The sequence below is a fragment of the Schistocerca cancellata genome, chromosome 1, assembly GCF_023864275.1.
Source record: "Schistocerca cancellata isolate TAMUIC-IGC-003103 chromosome 1, iqSchCanc2.1, whole genome shotgun sequence".
In the NCBI taxonomy this organism is placed as follows: domain Eukaryota; kingdom Metazoa; phylum Arthropoda; class Insecta; order Orthoptera; family Acrididae; genus Schistocerca; species Schistocerca cancellata.
In genome coordinates, this window is record NC_064626.1 from 514762897 (window position 1) to 514781846 (window position 18950).

The 18950-nt window shown below is 40.7% G+C and overlaps 1 protein-coding gene across 7 annotated transcripts in view; it reads left to right on the top strand.

Annotated features, from left to right (window-relative positions):
- The window catches only part of LOC126178436 (uncharacterized), a 290068-nt gene that overhangs the window by 155268 nt on the left and 115850 nt on the right, over positions 1-18950 (top strand). For all 7 annotated transcript variants that reach the window (XR_007536368.1, XM_049924532.1, XM_049924531.1 and 4 more), the window contains one exon: positions 5274-5373. Coding sequence is in view for 6 of the 7 variants with exons in the window: in XM_049924532.1 (XP_049780489.1) it covers positions 5274-5373 (100 nt within the window). In the remaining variant the exon portion in view is untranslated. The remainder of the gene's footprint in view (positions 1-5273; positions 5374-18950) is intronic.

Consider the following 18950-nt stretch of genomic DNA (forward strand, 5'->3'; position numbering starts at 1 on the left):
GGACTGGGTGGTTCACATTACAGCTGTGATTCACCATGCTGCTGATGCATCCATCCCAAAGTCTGTGGAAGTGCCTAGGAGGTGACCTGTCCCTTGGTCGAATGATGAGTGTCGCTTTGCAATCAGGAACAGGAGGGCAGCAATGCACAGATTCAATCAATGCCCTACAGATGAGAATCTTGCAAACTTTCGAATGGCACGTGCAAAGGCGAGGAGAATAATTCGAGGGGGGGTAAGCAGAGTTCTTGGTAAGAGTTCCTTAACTCCATCAATAGGTCCACACCTGCATGCAAAGTATGGGTAGCCATTAGGAGGATCTCAAGGCACAACTCTAAACCACCAATAGCAGCTGTACGAATACAAGGGTCTCTTGTAACATCAACAATGGATATAGCTCAGACAATGGCGGAATCATGTAAATTCATTACGGCCAATTCCAGCCAGGATCCCACCTTCCGTCAATTTCAGGAGGCACAGGAGAAGGCTGATCTCAATTTCCATTCCACCAACATGGAAGAATACAACCAGCCTTTCTCTCTGTGGGAGCTGGATTCTGCATTGTCAGTTGCTTGTGATACGAACCCTGGAAATGACCAGATAACCTATAGAACGTTACAGCAGCTGGACCAATGGTCGAAGAAAGTCCTCCTTCAGCTCTTCAATAAAATTTGGATAACTGGCAACTTTCCCAACTCGTGTAAGGAATCTGTTTTAATCCCAATTTTAAAACCAGGAAAAGATCGGACAGACCCTGGTAGTTATCGTAGTATTAGCCTGACAAGCTGCATAGGAAAGACACTGGAGCGTATTGTCAATTGGCGCCTAATGTGGGTTCTGGAAACCAGGTCCCTACTCAGTCCTTCCCAGTGTGGGCTCAGGAGGTATCGCTCCACTCTCGATAACCAGACCCTGCTCTAAGCTGCAATTCGACAAGCTTTGCTTCATAACCAACACCTTATCAGTGTTTTCTTTGATTTGGAAAAGGCCTACAATACTACCTGGAGGCATAATATTTTGTCGCAGCTCCATCAGTGGGGATTCCATGGATGTCTTCTGACCTTCATACGATCCTTTCTCTCAGACAGATATTTTAGATACAGGGTTGGGAATGTCTTGTCTGACTGTTTTAAGCAGGAGAATGGTGTCCCTCAAGGGAGTGTTTTAAGTGTCACGGCTTTCGCCATCGCAATCAATAGTATTACAACCACAGTGCGATGTCCAGTACTATGTCCCTTATTTGTGGACGACTTCTCCATCTTCTGTGCATCCTCCAGCCTCACCACAGCAACTCAGCAATTGCAACTGACGATCAGACAGTTGGAGGAATGGTCTCACACCACAGGTTTTAAATTCTCATTAGAGAAAACAGTTTGTGTTGCTTTTAATCGTTCCCACTCGCTGTTTAATTTGCCTGTTTTAAAACTGGGGGACACTGATCTCACTTTTAAGGAAAAGGTGAAGTATCTGGGTCTTATTTTTGATGAGAAGTTAACATGGTTGCCACACCTTAAAGAACTGAAACTGAGATGCTCAAGGCCTTAAACATCCTTAAATGTGTTAGTCATAGGTCTTGGGGAGCTGACAGAGCATGTCTGCTCCAACTTTATAAGGCCTTCGTGTGACCCCAGCTTGAATACTGATGCCAGATTTATGGGTCAGCAAGGCCTTCATACCTTAAAATGCTGGATGCAGTTCACAATGAGGGTATTATGCTGTCAAAAGGGGCCTATTGCACGAGCCCGGTTGTTAGTTTGTGTGTGGTGGCTGGTGAGCCTCCGCTGTCTATTTGACATCTTCTTCTCATGGTACGCCATGCATAGAAGCATTGTCCATTCCTACATCGCCAGCATCCAGTTACGTTGTTCAGCCACCACTGGAACGGCTGTTCGATCATTGACCACAAGCAGCACGGCCATTTGGGTTCCGTGCAATGGAGAGCCTTGAATTATTAGTGGTGCGGGGGAGGGGGGGGGGGGGGGGGGGGGGCGCTTAACGTCCAAAGCCAGTGGTGGAGTTGGGCATACCCCTGGCTACTACCAAGGCCTAGATTGCTTTTAGAACTGACTGCTTACAAGAAGTATTGTACCCCAGACCATGTTTTTAAAATTAAATTTAATGAAATTTTACATATCCACCCAGATTTTATTACCGTCTACACGGATGGCTCTAAGCAGGGAGATGTTTACAGTTGTTCTGTCGTGTTCCCCAACACTATCCTCAGGCTAGGACTCACAGAGCAGTTTTCAGTTTATTATGTGGAATTGTTTGCTATCCTGAGGCCAATGGAGCAGATGAGACAGCGCCTTGACAAAAAATTTATCATCTGCTCTGATTCTCAAAGTGCCCTTCTCGCTGTTCGACAGATGTACCCAGCAGATGGGATGGTGCAACAAGTGCAGGACGCTCTCATTCTCTTGCACAGGAAAACAAGGAAACCATTTTTTGCTGTGTTCCAGGGCACATAAGCATCCAGGGAAACAAACTCGTTGATGCTGCTGCTAAGTAGGCTTGCTCACTTCCTCCTCCTGCCAGCCGTTCAGTCCCTCTGGGGGCTGTCACTTCATTTGTGACCAGGAAGGCCATATGTTGGTGGGAGTCACAGTGGCTGGAAATGAGGAACAATAAACTATGTTCCATCAAGACTTCAGTGCGACCATGGATCACCTCCTTCTGCTCGCAACGGTGTGAAGAAGTAGCCCTTACTCGGCTTAGAGTAGGACATTGTCCATTGACACACGGCTTCCTCTTATGTCGGGAGGAGCCCCCAGTATGTGAGTGATGCAGTACACAGCTGTCAGTATGACATATTTTAAGTGAATGTGTTTTATATGATGACCCGAGGGTTGAACTGGGTCTCCCACAGGATTTTCTCTCTATTTTAACTGATAACGAGATGAGTGTTGTTCGTGTCTTAAAATTTTGTGCGTGTCCGGAATTCTTCCCAAAATACTTGGTGTGCAATCTTAATGTGTCACAGAGTGGCTGGGTCACGTATTATTTCTAAGTCGTCATCCAGCCATGCTTATCTGTCTCTTTCTTAACAGCATCTTTACAGGTACTTTCTCCATGATTTCATTTAGTTATCCCCCTGTGTCTTGCTGGGGTCTTATTATGGGCTTTTCTGAACCTCACCTTCCTGGTGTTGCTTTATGTTTCCTGTGGTGGGATCAAAGATAGTTTTCCAGTTTATTGATCTCCTTCCACAGATTATGAAAATCTTCTTAAGTATAACGTTAATGCAAGGGTGCTGATGACCTAGCTGCTTAGCACTTTCCACCATAAATTATCATCTTCATCATCATCAAAGGAACCATCCAACATTTGTCTTAAGCAATTTAAGGAAATCACGGGAAAATTAATCTGGATGGTCGGATGGGGGCTTGAACTGCCATCCTCTCAAAGTGAGTCTAGTGTGCTAACCACTAGGCAACCTCACTTGGTGCTAACACTTCTAGAGTGCTGACCAGAGCTATATACATAAGAGAAGAAAGAAAAGTTGAAGGGGCACTGGATAAGTTGTGTTTTAGAAAGGAAAAGATATCAGGGAAACAATGTAGACTATGCATTTAGTAATGGAAAGACAAAAGAAATCCTTATATCCTCCTAGAAATTTTATAGAAAGCTTTTGAGAGTGTTGGGTGAGATGATGTGTCTTCTACAGTGCTGAGATGAGTGAAGCTATAGTACATAGACAGAGAAATAAACTAAACCTGCCGGCCGCGGTGGTCTCGCGGTTCTAAGCGCGCAGTCCGGAACCACGCGACTGCTACGGTCGCAGGTTCGAATCCTGCCTCGGGCATGGATGTGTGTGATGTCCTTAGGTTAGTTAGGTTTAAGTAGTTCTAAGTTCTAGGGGACTGATGACCACAGCTGTTAAGTCCCATAGTGCTCAGAGCCATTTTTGAAACTAAACCAAGTGTGAACCATAAAAAATGAAAGATTGAAAAGGATAAGTTCATCTTAAGAAGGTCTGGAGCTTACTACCATTGTTGTTTAACTTTTACAGCAAAGAAGCTATGATGGAAGGCACAGGAAATTTTGGAAGAAGAATTGAAGCTCATAATGAACCAGTACCGATGCTAAGGTTCACAGACAACAAATCCCTTAGATGTAGGAGACCTATTGAATGGCATACTTTCCATAGTGTATGGGTTAAGAATAAGCAGTGATGATGTTGATTAGTATAACTAACATCAAATTGGTTAACGTGAAAACCAAAAATGATATTATAATCAAAGAAGTGAAGAAACTGCCATAACTAGGAAATAAGATTACAAAGCTCTGATTGTACAAGGAAGATGTAAAAAGTAGGTTGTTTGAGAAGAAGTTTTCTCCAGTAAAAGAGATCAACAAGTATGAAATGCTTGGATAGAAGAGGGGGAGGCATTCTAGAAAGTGTGTGTTGGGAGTACAATATTGTATGCAAGTCAAACGTTGACTATGGGCAGTTCAGGCAATAAAAAACTACAAATGATTAAAATGTTGTGGTGTCAAAGAATACTAAGTTTCTAAGACTTAAATGGATATATCAAGTGAACAATGAACCAGGACTAAAAGGAAGAAGGGAAAAGGAGAAGCAAAAGACTACAAAGAACCTAACCTTGAATTTACTTTTGACCATTTGTTAAGGAAAGAAGTCTGTGATTTGGTAGATTGCTTAAGATCTGTTTCTACTTTGCTACCTTCTGGTAGGGTGTGATGGTGATCTTATAGCTTATCCATATGTTACATATATCATCCTTCCCCATGAACCATGAACCATGGACCTTGCCGCTGGTGGGGAGGCTTGCGTGCCTCAACGATACAGATGGCCGTACCGTAGGTGCAACCACAATGGAGGGGTATCTGTTGAGAGGCCAGACAAACGTGTGGTTCCTGAAGAGGGGCAGCAGCCTTTTCAGTAGTTGGAGGGGCAACAGTCTGGATGATTGACTGATCTGGCCTTGTAACAATAACCAAAACGGCCTTGCTGTGCTAGTACTGCGAATGGCTGAAAGCAAGGGGAAACTACAGCCATAATTTTTCCCGAGGGCATGCAGCTTTACTGTATGAGATAGGGTAGCATGGAGAGCTGCATCAAACCAGTCTCAGGACTGAAGACCACAACGACAAATGACATATATCATTGTCCATAGTCAATTTAGTATTGTCTCCATGTAGTAATCTGTGATATTTAATTGTTTGTTTTTAATTTCCATGGTTGGATGTGTATCACTCATTTTTGTGACAAACAGAGCAGTGAGTTTAATCTCCTATCTTTTTCTCCTTTCTAGGATGTCCTTGAAAAAGTTTTCTCTCCAGACTTCAAAACAACAAGTTGCCCAGTAATAGTTGATTTTCTTATTCGACATGGCCTGGTCTCAATTGAAAATGGTGAGTTCATGTATTTCTTCTGAATTATTCACCAAATTAATTAAAGAACTTTAATTACTAACTGTCTTTTTGAATCATATTAAATTTGTAACATGCTACAATTTGAAGACTGTCAGATGACTTATTGGCTGTAATCAGAAAGATAGCATATAAAAAGCAAGATTCTATTAAAATAAGTATTTAATCTATTAATGATGGAATGAAATGTGCAGAATGCAATAAGCTTTCTTGCAATTTCTATTGAAGACAAAACATCAAGCACAGAAAAAGGAAAGGGAATAGAAGCATAAAAGTGCAGTAAATGTAACAGAATATTATGAGAAGATAGCTTAATACAACAAGAATAATGTTAAGTACCAGGTTTTTCTTGATGTGATTGACTAATGGTGTGCTTTTGGGTTTTCAGCCAAGTTGTTGATTCCAGTGTTCTGCACAATATTTCAACAGCTAATCCACTCTTGTTCTTCTGTTGATGTGATTTGTGTTGTATTGCATACACTCTGCCTGGACTCCAACCAGACTGTGAAGGTTTTTTGGCATTATACTATTATTTATAGACAAGTTTGACTTCTTGACATATACTGTGCACATGAATGCTCATCTACCCCTACCTCTATAACTACATCTCTACTCTTCAAACCACTATGAGGTGCATGGCAGAAGATACACCCCATTGTACCAGCTATTACGGTTTCTTCCTGTTCCATTCACGTATGCAGCGTGAGAAGAATGATTGTTTGAATGCCTCTGTGCTTTGCTGTAATTATTCTAATGTGTCCTCACAATCTCTATGTGAGTGATACATGGGGTATGTGGTATTTTCCTGAAGTCATCATTTAAAGCTAGTTCTTGTCTATCTTCAAGAGTATTCCAGTTCAGTTTCTAACGTTTTTTGGACGACAAGAGACAGTTTGGTATTGGGTTGCAAGGCACACATGTCTCTCAATTCAGTTAACTTGCACGTAGTGTGTAGCCGATCCTCTTCTCTGGGTAATCAACAACGTCGATCTTCCAAAAGCTTCTTCTCTGAAGACTATAGCTGGTTAAAGGAATTTATTAAACTACTTCTCTATTCCTGAAATAATTTGAGTACTCATAGAATATACTTCTCAGTTCAGTCACTTTATATTTTCAACTTTCACAGACAATAACTTCTGCAAGAAAACTTGTTCCTTAAACGTTAGACTCATTCACACATATTCAAATAGCATACATGTGTCTTGCTTTGTTCATAGACAAGACATGAAGTCTCTAGCCTCAAGCGAGTCCAATATGTTAACGAACATAGAAATCTGTATTCAATTGCTCATTAGTCTTTTTACAAATAACACAGGCACTAGACAGCACAGAATATTACATAAATTTTCTTGTTCTTCTCTATCCGTACATGGAAACTCTGTGAACCGTACAGCAGTTACTTGTCTGACACTGTTCGGCTGCTGGGTCCATCTTTCTCTCATAACTGTTTTTTTGACCTGCACATACAAATAGGTGATGCGCAGTAGGGCGTATTCACTTCTCCCACTCAGCTCTAAAATATTGGGTGTTCAAAACGATGAAAGGCCGAATGGTTCTGGAATTTACTCCAAAATTCTCGAAGCGCTACATATTCCCCCCGCCTTATATCGAACATGCTATATTTTATACAATCATTATGTAAATGTATATCACATACTGTTCTAACTGTATACATACCAACATAGATCTATGCACTCATTTAGAATAAACTCTAGCTAATCTTTCATTTATTCTACTCTCACTCTATTTTGACATCAAAAGTCCAATATTCAGTGGTGACCTGGTAAGTTTTCCTAATTATATTTCAACTAAAGTTCAGTATTGATCACAACACTTATGTCTCAATAACATGGGTGATCGGTTTCGGTTATATTTATATAACCATCTTCAGATGCATGGCTTCCCTGGAGGATGGTAGGCAGAGCTCTCCTCAGCTTGACTTCGTAGCAGCTGAGGTGAACTCCGCCTGCCAACCTCCAGGGAAGCCAAAGGGTCTGAAGATGGTTATATAAATATAACCAAAACCGGTCACCTATGTTATTGAGACATAAGTGTTGTGATCAAGACTGAACTTTAGTTGAAATATAATAATATATTGATCACTGTATTCCAAAAATGTTTACCAAAATTGTACAAAGTTTTCCTAATATTTAGGATTCATTAGGACTCTGTCTCAATTTCCAATTGCAAACTCCAGGTGTTTCACGACACTTGAGTACTTTATTCTTCATTCTAATTCTTTGTACTACTTCTTTAGTACACAATGGTCTTATTATTTATAAACTTTTTGTAGTCTGGAGAAACTCTGGGCAAAATAAAAGTGTTCCTATTGACACTTATAAAACATAATAATGCTAGTGAAGTATAGAATTTAGACTTACCAGAATAATTTCTACAACATTTTTGTGACTTTTGTCACGATACTGCCTTTTCCCCTCTAGTAACAGTACCTATACCTCACATACGGGTTGATCCTATGAGTACCCTATCTCCTTCTGTTTTGGTAGGTGCGCCCCTTTTTTAATTCCTATTTTCCTATGGTACAGGTCAATCCCCTTCTTGGTGCCCCTGTCCACACAGTATAGGTCAGCCTTTCTTAGGTCTACCTATCTGCACTTTTCATCCAGGACTTGCTGGGTGCGTCCCCCCTTATCCTTCTTGAATAGGCCTCATGGTTCATTGCCATAGTATACATCTTTATGTACACGATAACTAAATATCATCTGGTAAAACTAAAACGTACTTCACCCTTCATGCTCACTTTTTCATACTTCTCTCTATACCCTAGAGTCCTCCTTTATCAACTTCTATGTTTCCAGCATCTACTTCATGCCTGCATACATTTTTCTATGTATAATATGCTTACTTACGTTGTAAGAGTCCCACTATCTTACAAGTTGTCAGAATATTTATTAGACTGACATTCCTGGATAGTTATCACAATTAGTTCCTCCCTGACTTATGTTCTCTTTCCTCATTCATGCTTCCTACTTAGGTATACTTGATGTAAAATTATCACAGTTTTTATATCCTTATGTACCTATGCGATACAGAATCGTCATTGTTCGTATACATATATTTCTTATACATACATATTAATAAATAGCTACATGATAGTTTTTCCAAATAACTAGGTGATGTATTTCCTATATATACATATTAATAAATATCTACATGGTAGTTTTTCCAAGTAACTAAGCGATGTAGAACTGTCACAATAATCAGCCATAAGTGCATCTTTCTCTATGTGCACATTCTTTCCCCCTATAACACTTGACGGTTCTCACATCTTTTTAATCTGTATGTTCATTGTTGGCATCTTCATGTTGTAGTATGTGTATGTAGAAGTGTGTTTGTGTAGCCTGATTCTTCAGCCTACTTATATGAAATAAGTTGAAGGTTATTGGAAACCACAAGAAATAAGGAGGACTTCAGCAATAGAAGTATATGCATATGGAAAGATGGAAAGATAGACCAGTATTCAGATGAGAAGTAAGAAAGGAAAAAGTAGAAATGGTTGCTAAGATCGAAGAAGAGAAAGAAGATAGCTCCAAAGACAGGAAACCCTTCCCACCCCTCTTCCCCAGGATCCCTACTACTCTGGTACTGGAGGTATGATGTTAAATGGCTCCTACAGAATGGACATTCTCACCTTCACCTTTGAAGTCCGCGAAGAAAAATCTTAGCAACCCCTATGGAATGGCAAATGGTGAAGAATCAGTCGCACTTGTCTGCGAGGGTTGTCTGAAAGGTGTGGTCTGTTAAATAGTGTTAGTCATGCTTGTACTTACACTATCCACCCCTTCCAAAACTAATAAAAACCCTCTCATCCACTTCATGTCTCATAATAGGTAAAAAATGTTCCATAAAAATAGAAAATTATACACTACAATTACATAGTTGCTTAGTCATTCAGTTTATATTATACTTTTGTACACACATAAAATCCTCTATTCATTTTATGTCATCTCGACATCACTCAGTTTAAATAGTACCATCATATTATACCTTTCACTCAAATAATATTTTATTCGTTTCATTTCATGTCTAGAGATCACTGTTCATGTGTGATTCCCTTAAGTTTTCTACTTTACCGCCATATCCAGTTTTCTACGTACGAAAATTATAGAATAGTTTAAGAATTCAAGAATAGAGTACAGAATAGTTTAAGATTTGAAGGGAATTCGGTGCAGGAAAAAATAGCACAGAAGAAACATCGAAAACAACTAGGGATCCAACGGTCATCACTCCGCCTGTTAACACAGAACATTAATGTCTCTGGGAGACATACAATTTTATGTCTTTTACATCTTTGATCCTGTTATAGCATCTACTAAAATTAAGGCTTTGGGATGTACCACTGTTTGCACTTGGTAAGTTCCCTCGTACTTTTGAAAAAATTTATGTGTTTCTTTCTTCAGGGCAGAGCTTTGAAGATGCTGTTTTACTAGAACTAGGTCATTAATGTTATACTGAGGTTCGACAGCCTTCTCGTTATATTTACTCACTCATTGTTGTGCTCTTTCAACCAAGTTCTTAGAAACTATTGTTTGATTAAGTTGGTAATCAACAGTAGGTTGTTCCGGCCAAGTAAAACATTTAAGAAGGGGTTCTTCCACAAAAGGTTTACCTATTACTTCCAAAGGTGTTAATTCAGTTGAGAAACGTGGTAATTCATTTAAAATAAGCTCAAAGTCTTTAACTTTCATTGCCCATGACGTATGTTTTTCATAATTTCCGAATTTCGTTCATAACCCTTTCACACGGGTTAGAAGATGGATTATAGTTGGAGATTAATACTTGATGAATATTTTCCCAAACTAAGAATTCTTTAAAGTTGTTGCTAACAAATTGTGGTCCATTATCGGAGAGGAATCGTTTTCGTTTGTCCACCTCCAGAAAGTATTGTTGCAAACAGTGAATCACTGTTGGTGTATTTGCTTTCTTAATAGGATACAACCTAACATATTTAACCAACATTCTATGAGGACAAAAGTGTACGATACTCTTCCATTCCCTTTCAGAATAGGTCCGAAGAAATCCGCTGCTGTAAGATCATGTGATGCCTTAGGAATCATTGGATACATTTTGTATCTAACATGAGTGTTACTCTCTTTTACTTTCTGACAGGTTTCACAAATTCTAATTAAAGATGCTACCTTATGTCCTAGCTTTTTGAAATAGTAGAACTTGTTCATGTGGGCTATACACTTTTTTATTCTGAAGTGTCCATACGCTGTATGGACATACCACACAATTCCGTCCTCCATCAACTTCGGGATGCATAAATGCCACCGTTGAGATGTTATACTGTCTCTCCAAAATAAATTATTCACTATAACCTTCCATTTCTCTGCTTGATTAGGAGGTAAAGACTTTCTAATACACATAGCATATATTTCTGTAAAGTAGGGATCATGATGGATGCTGTTGGATATTCTTTGAGCCATTTCTTGTACCCTGTTGTGCAGGTATTCTACTGTCATAAAATTAATTGCAAAAATTGCACCGGGTCCTTCTGTACATTTTAACTCTTTCATATCTGCAGGTAATCTAGACAAAGCATCAGGTACAGTATTTTCAGAACCTTTTACATACTGTATTTTAATGTCATATTCCTGTAGTAATAACATCCACCGCATTAATCTACTATGTAATAAGCGACTACTCATTAAAAAAGATAGAGTTTGATGATCCGAATATACATGGATCTCTGACTCCCCATACTAATGTTTGGAATTTTTGGATACTCCATACTACTGCTAGTAGTTCTTTCTCTGTGGTTATATAGTTTAATTCATGTTTGTTAAGACTTCGGCTAGTAAAAACTATAGATCGGTGATTTTTGTACTCTCCAGATCACACTCTCCTTGGAAAAGTTCTGCTGCTATGCTATAGTCGGATGCATCTGTTGAAATTTTAAATGGCTCACCCATAACCAGATGGCGTAGTATACGTGATTCTACCAATGCTTTTTTCACATTTTCAAATGCATCATTGGCCTCTTGGTCCCAAACCCACGGTATTCTCTTCCTTAATAAGCGTAAGAGTTTTGGGTCATTCAGCTCTTGACTTCGTATATATCTTCTATAGTATCCAGCTGTGCCAATGAATCCCTTCACTTGTCTTATGTTTTTAGGTGGTGGACACTCCTTAATAGCTTCTGTGCATTATGGATCTGGTCTAATCCCTTGCACCCCTACAATATTCCCTAAAAACTTAACCTCTTGCCTCACAAAGTGCGATTTGGATAGTTTTACTGTAATATATTTTTCTTTAAACCTTTTCAGGGTTTTACACATGGTCAGGCAATTCTCTTTCCAGGTAGATGAGATTATTAGTATGTCATCCACGTATATTATTAAATCCTTTTAACAACTCCCTTCCTAATGCCTTGTCCAGCACACGCATAAACACAGATACCGAGATATTTAGTCCGAATAGTAAAACATTAAAATGATAAGATTTCCCATCAAATAGAAACGCTGTTGATTCAGGGTGTAACCTAGTTTGCCAATATTCAGCAGTCAGGTCCATTGTGCTAAAATACCGTACTTTCTCAAATTTGGACAATAATTCATCCTCTATATTCTTATTCAAAGTATGCGCGTCTAGCATCAATCGCACACCTCTTGTAGCCTTTTTTACTACTACCAAGGGGTTATTCATGACGCTAGTGCTACATTCTATTATGTTATTGTCAATCATCTTGTCAATTTCTTCCTTAACGGCCTCTTTTAGACTTACCGGTATTGGATATGGCTTACACAAAAATGGAGTACTGTCTTTGATTTTAAATTTACATATGTAATCACTAATACTACAAGGGCGATTGGAAAATACTTCTTCATATTCCATTAGAACCTTATATAAATCTAGTTTTTGTTCACTGGTTGACATTGGCGATTCATTTACTTTGCCATGTATGTCCACTCGATGTGATGTGTAACTCACCTTTTCAATCTCTGGCAAACTGTACACAATATTTGTAGTCACCTTTACCAAAATAAAGAAGATTCTCCTCAAGATTCAATATGACATTAAATTCTGATAGCCAATCTAGGCCAAACAACACATCCCTATTGATATTTTCTACTACTAACAGCATCTGATAAAATGGAATATTCCCAAAATTGCAGTTCACCTGGGTCTCGTGTTTTACAGCTTAGCTCTTTGTTCCAGTAACTCCCGTTACTGGTAATATCAGTAAGTGGTGTTTAGTTCGTAATGTGCTAAAAATGTTCTAGACATCAGTGACACCTTACTCCCTGAATTTATAAATATGTTAACTTCAAAATCTTCCACTTTTCCTAGTATTGGTTGTGGATTAATGGTAGTTGAGCTTGGTTCTTCCAGTAATAACCATTCTTCGGTGGGTATTTTATGTGTGAAATTAACATACTTATTATAAACTAGGCCTCCTAATGTATTTCTATGGCCTGGGCCCTGGCCCTGGATCCAGATTGCACTACATTCTCCTCATTACTGGTAATCCCTGGTTGGTTACCAAATCGGGGTATTACATTACCACTTTGTACTCTATTACTGCTCGGTACAAATTCTTGCGACGTTACGGGGCCTATATTCGAAGGTGGATGCTTCTTTTGGTAATTTTCATTACCCTTATTCCAGTTACATTGGTGTACTCTAGCTAAGTTGGCCTCATGTCTCTTAAAATTACTATTACTATTATTACTACCTCTTCTGCAATTCTGATTTTCGTTTTGATGTACATTTTCATTGTGGTCTTTGTTTAATTCATAAAGTGTTTATACAAAAGACAACAGTACTTCTACTATTTTCCACCCACTACACAGTATATCTTTCCTGTCGTAAATGGGTAAACGTCTTTTTAGAATTCAAACTAACCCTTCTTCCTCCATGGGCTTATCTAAGTACTTCGCACATATTGAATGCCAGTCAAAATACTTTCTCATCGTACCCCAAGTAGTGTTATAATTCTTAGGGACCCACAAATCAAATATTAATTTTTCTTGAGCACTAGCTGACCAATACTTCTCCATAAACTTTTTCTGGAAATCTGCCCAAGATGAAAAATTCTCGATCTTGACTGTGCCCCACTCTGAAGCTTCCCCTAAAAGGTACCCTACTGCAAATTCGATCTTCTTTGAATCTTCCCAGTTTTTCGAAAAGGCCTGGTTAAACTGTTTCAGAAAATGAGTAGGATGTACTTCCCTGTCTGGCTTAAACTTCAGAAACTGTTTGTATAGTCCAGAATTTGCTCCCCATTGTAAATCTGTCATCACTTCACGAGTCAATACTACATTTGGAGAAGTCACTCTATTATCTACTTTGTCCTGCGGAAGTTTGAATTCCTTCCACAGTTCATCTACATCCTTCTTGGTATTACTAAGTTCGGAAGATAAGATTGGAGATATGTTGTCGGAGGTTACTCTCGTGGCAACTTTTCTATTGTCTCTTCTACCTGTTCCTCCAGATTACTGATATTTATTATGTCTGAAGTTACTAGTTTCTCTTTAAAAGTTCTTTGCACGTTGTCAACTCACGTGTTAATGCCTGCAATTTGTGATTGGAGTATAGGAATTAGTTTGTTCTGCTTTTCAACATTTTTCTTTAAAGCGTGTAACCTTTGTTTTACAGCATCAAGTGTAACATTACATACACTTTGAAATGAACCTAGTTTTTTGCTCAGTTCAGACTCTACACTATTACAGTTATCTTCAATATCAAATTCTAGTTTCTTTGCCAAATCCTGAAATTGGTTACTCTGTGCCTGACTAAAGTCAGTGAACAGCTGATTGACATGACTACTTAAAGAGCTAGTTAATTCACCTTTCAAATCTCTCACAAAATTTTCCACTTTAGTGGTTAAAATATCAAATCCAGTCTTCAGATTTCCCAAGCCTTCATGCAACTAGCTAAATTCCTTATTTTGTTCATCTACCTTTGCACTTAACAGGCCTAAAGTCTTATTCTGAACATCCAATTTATTATTTACTTGAATATTCACTGTGTCTGTTTCTCTACTTAAATTGGCACTCTGTGCATCTAGCTTTTCATTTAAAGTTACACTTTGTGCTTCTAGTTTGTCACTTAAATTCACACTCAGTTCATCTCTCAAGGAAGCATTTTGAGCATTTAAATTTTTATTTAGAGTAGTAATTTGAGCATTTGACTCTGTTCTTACTGAGTCTAACTTTAAACTTAGTTCTTTGATTAAATTTGCTACTTCAACCCAGTCTGGCACTTCCTTATTCATGTCATAGCCATGGCTGGTTCTGCTAGTTGCTGTTCTTGTTGCATAACTTTATTGATTTTAGACCTAGTAATCATCTAAAAGAAAATTCATCACTGAGTAAAATAACTACACTAACAGTTTATCAGTCAACAGTTCTTTCAACTTTACCAAACAATTATTGTCACCCAGCATAGAGTTCTAGCTGTGTTGGTGAGCGGATGTGTAATCAGTGCCAGTGGAGAGCACTGGTGCTGGTGGTGTCGAAGGGTGGTTTCAGAGTCGTCTTTGGCGAACGGGACACGGAGTCAGCACCGGTGAACACGAGATGGTGCAGTCAGCGTCGGTGGCTGGTTACTGCGTTGGCATCAGCACGATGTACGTGTGTGAAAACTATTTGGTTGAAAGGAACACACATCTCTCAATTCAGTTAACTTGCACGTTGTGTGTAGCCGATCCTCTTCTCTGGGTAATCAGCTGCATGATCTTCCAAAAGCTGCTTCTCCAAAGACTATAGCTGGTTAAAGGAATTTATTAAACTGCTTCTCTATTCTTGAAATAATTTGACAATATGAGAGAAGGAAAGTTGCTACTCACCATATAGTGGAGATGCTGGGTCGTGACAGGCACAATAAAAATATTCACACAATCATAGCTTTCGGCCGTTAAGGCCTTTGTCAGCAGTGGACACACATACACACACGCACACACACACAAGCACAAGCACAAGCACAACATGCACACACGTCTGCAGTCTCAGAGAGCTGAAACTACTCTGCAAGCAGCAGCACCAGTGCATGATGGGCGTGGCAACTGGGTGGGGGTAAGGAGGAGGCTGGAGCAGGGAGGGGGAGGGATAGTATCGTGGGAGTGGCAGACAGTGAAGTGTTGCAGTTTAGACGGGTGGCAGGAGAGGAGGTGCCTGGGGGAGGGGGGGAGGAGTGGGGGAGGGAGGGGGTAGGTAGTGGAAAGGAGAGAAATAAAAGAAATTAAAAGACTGGGTGTGGTGGTGAAATGACAACTGTGTAATGCTGGAATGGGAACGGGGAGGGGGCTGGATGGGTGAGGACAGTGACTAACATAGGTTGAGGCCAGGAGGGTTACAGGAACATTGGATGTATTGCAGGGAAAGTTTCCACCTGCACAATTCAGAAAAGCTGGTGTTGGTGGGAAGGATCCATATGGCACAGGCTGTGAAGCAGTCATTGAGATGAAGGGTATCATATTCAGCAGCGCGTTCAGCTACAGGATGGTCCACTTGTCTTTTGGCCACAGTTTGTCGGTGGCATGCGGACGACAGCTTGTTGGTTGTCATGCCTACATAGAATGCAGCACAGTGGTTGCAGCTTATCTTGTAAATCACATGACTGGTTTCACAGGTAGCCCTGCCTTTGATGGGATAGGTGATGGTAGTGACTGGACTAGAGTAGATGGTGGTAGGAGGATGTATGGGACAGGTCTAGCATCTAGATCTATGTGTATTGTGTAGGTTCGGTGGATGGCGGAATACCACGGTAGGAGGGATGGGAAGGCTAGTGGGTAGGACATTTCTCATTTCAGGGCACGATGAGAGGTAATTGAAACCCTGGAGGAGAATGTAATTCAGTTGCTCCAATCTTGGATGGTACTGAGTTACGGGGGAATGCCGGACTGTGAGTCTTCGGGAGGTGGTGGGAGACTGCCAAACATGATACCCCTCGTCTCAATGATTGCTTCACAGCCTGTGCCATGTGGATCCTTCCCACGAACACCAGTTTTTCTGAACTGCACAGGTGGGAACTTTCCCTGCAATATATCCTACGTTCCCGTAACCGTCCTGGCCTCAACCTTCGTTAGTCACTGTCCTCACCCATCCAGCCCCCTCCCTGTTCCCATTCCAGCAGTACACAGCCATCATTTCACCACCACACCCACTCTTTTAATTTATTTTTATTTTTATTTCTCTCCTTTCTGCTACTTACCCCTCCCCCCTCCGCACCTTCTCTCCTGCCCTCCATCTAAACTGCAACATTTCACTGTCTGCCACTCCCACCATACTATCCCTCCCCCTCCCTGCCCCAGCCTCCTCCTTACCCCCACCCAGTCGCCACACCCATCATGCACTGGTGCTGCTACTCGTAGTGTAGTTTCAGCTCTCTGAGGCTGCAGACATGTGTGCAAGTTGCACTTGCGCGAGTGTGTATGAATGCGTGTGTGTATGGGTGTCTACTGCTGACAAAGGCCTTAATAGCTGAAAGCTATTATTGTGTGAACCTTTTTATTGTGCCTATCACGACTCAGCGTCTCCGCTATATGGTGAGTAGCAACTTTACTCCCCTCATATTGTTACATTCCATTCGGGATTTTCCATTGCTTGAAATAATTTGGATACTTGTAGAATACTTTTCAGTTCAGTCACTTTATATTTTCATATGGTGAGTAGCAACTTTCCTTCTCTCATATTGTTACATTCCATTCTGGATTTTCCATTGTTTGAAATAATTTGGATACTCGTAGAATACTTTTCAGTTCAGTCACTTTATATTTTCAACTTTCACAGACAATAACTTCTGCAAGGTAACTTATTCCTTAAACATTAGACTCATTTACATATATTCAGATAGCATACATGTGTCTTGCTTCGTTCATAGCCAAGACATGAAGTAATTAAAAAGTCTCTAGCCTCAAGCGAGTCCAATATGTTAATGAACATAGAAATCTGTATTCAATTGTTCATTAGTCTTTTTACAAATAACACAGACACTAGACAGCACAGAATATTACATAAATTTTCTTGTTCTTCTCTACCCGTACATGGAAACTCTGTGAACCGTACAGCGGGTACTTGTCTGCCACCGTTCGGCTGCTGGGGCCATCTTTCTCTCATAACTGTTTTTTTGACCTGCACATACAAATAGGTGATTCGCAGTAGGGTGTATTCATTTCTCCCACTCAGCTCTAAAATATTGGGTGTTCAAAATGGTGGAAGGCAGAGTCGTTCTAGAATTTACTCCGAAATTCTCAAAGCACTACAAGTTTCTTCAGTATCTCTGTGATATTAAACAGACCTGTGACCATTTGTCCTGCCCTTCTCTGTGTATGTTCAATATCTCCTGTTGTCCAATTTGTACGGGTCCCACACATTTGAGCTACACTCCTGGAAATTGAAATAAGAACACCGTGAATTCATTGTCCCAGGAAAGGGAAACTTTATTGACACATTCCTGGGGTCAGATACATCACATGATCACACTGACAGAACCACAGGCACATAGACACAGGCAACAGAGCATGCACAATGTCGGCACGAGTACAGTGTATATCCACCTTTCGCAGCAATGCAGGCTGCTTTTCTCCCTTGGAGACGATCGTAGAGATGCTGGATGTAGTCCTGTGGAACGGCTTGCCATGCCATTTCTACCTGGCGCCTCAGTTGGACCAGCGTTCATGCTGGACGTGCAGACCGCGTGAGAAGACGCTTCATCCAGTCCCAAACATGCTCAATGGGGGACAGATCCGGAGATCTTGCTGTCCAGGGTAGTTGACTTACACCTTCTAGAGCACGTTGGGTGGCACGGGATACATGCGGACGTGCATTGTCCTGTTGGAACAGCAAGTTCCCTTGCCGGTCTAGGAATGGTAGAACGATGGGTTCGATGATGGTTTGGATGTACCGTGCACTATTCAGTGTCCCCTCGACGATCACCAGTGGTGTACGGCCAGTGTAGGAGATCGCTCCCCACACCATGATGCCGGGTGTTGGCCGTGTGTGCCTCGGTCGTATGCAGTCCTGATTGTGGCGCTCACCTGCACGGCGCCAAACACGCATACGACCATCATTGGCACCAAGGCAGAAGCGACTCTCATCCCTGAAGACGACACGTCTCCATTCGTCCCTCCATTCACGCCTGTCGCGACACCACTGGAGGCGGGCTGCACGATGTTGGGGCGTGAGCGGAAGACGGCCTAACGGTGTGCGGGACCGTAGCCCAGCTTCATGGAGACGGTTGCGAATGGTCCTCGCCGATAACCCAGGAGCAACAGTGTCCATAATTTGCTGGGAAGTGGCGGTGCGGTCCCCTACGGCACTGCGTAGGATCATGACTGAGCCTCTGTGATCATCCCAGTTCATATCCCTGCAAAGAGTCACACCGGGGTGTTTGTATGAGTTGGCCAATTCCAACAGTGCCTCACTGATATAGTCACAGGATACTATGTTTTTTTTTACCATTTTGTGAAGTGTAAAATTGTACATTTCTGAACATTTAAAGTAAGTTGCCAATCTTTGCACCGCTTTGAAATCTTATCAAGATGAAACTGAATATTTATGCAGCTTCTTTCAGATAATACTTCACTATAGATA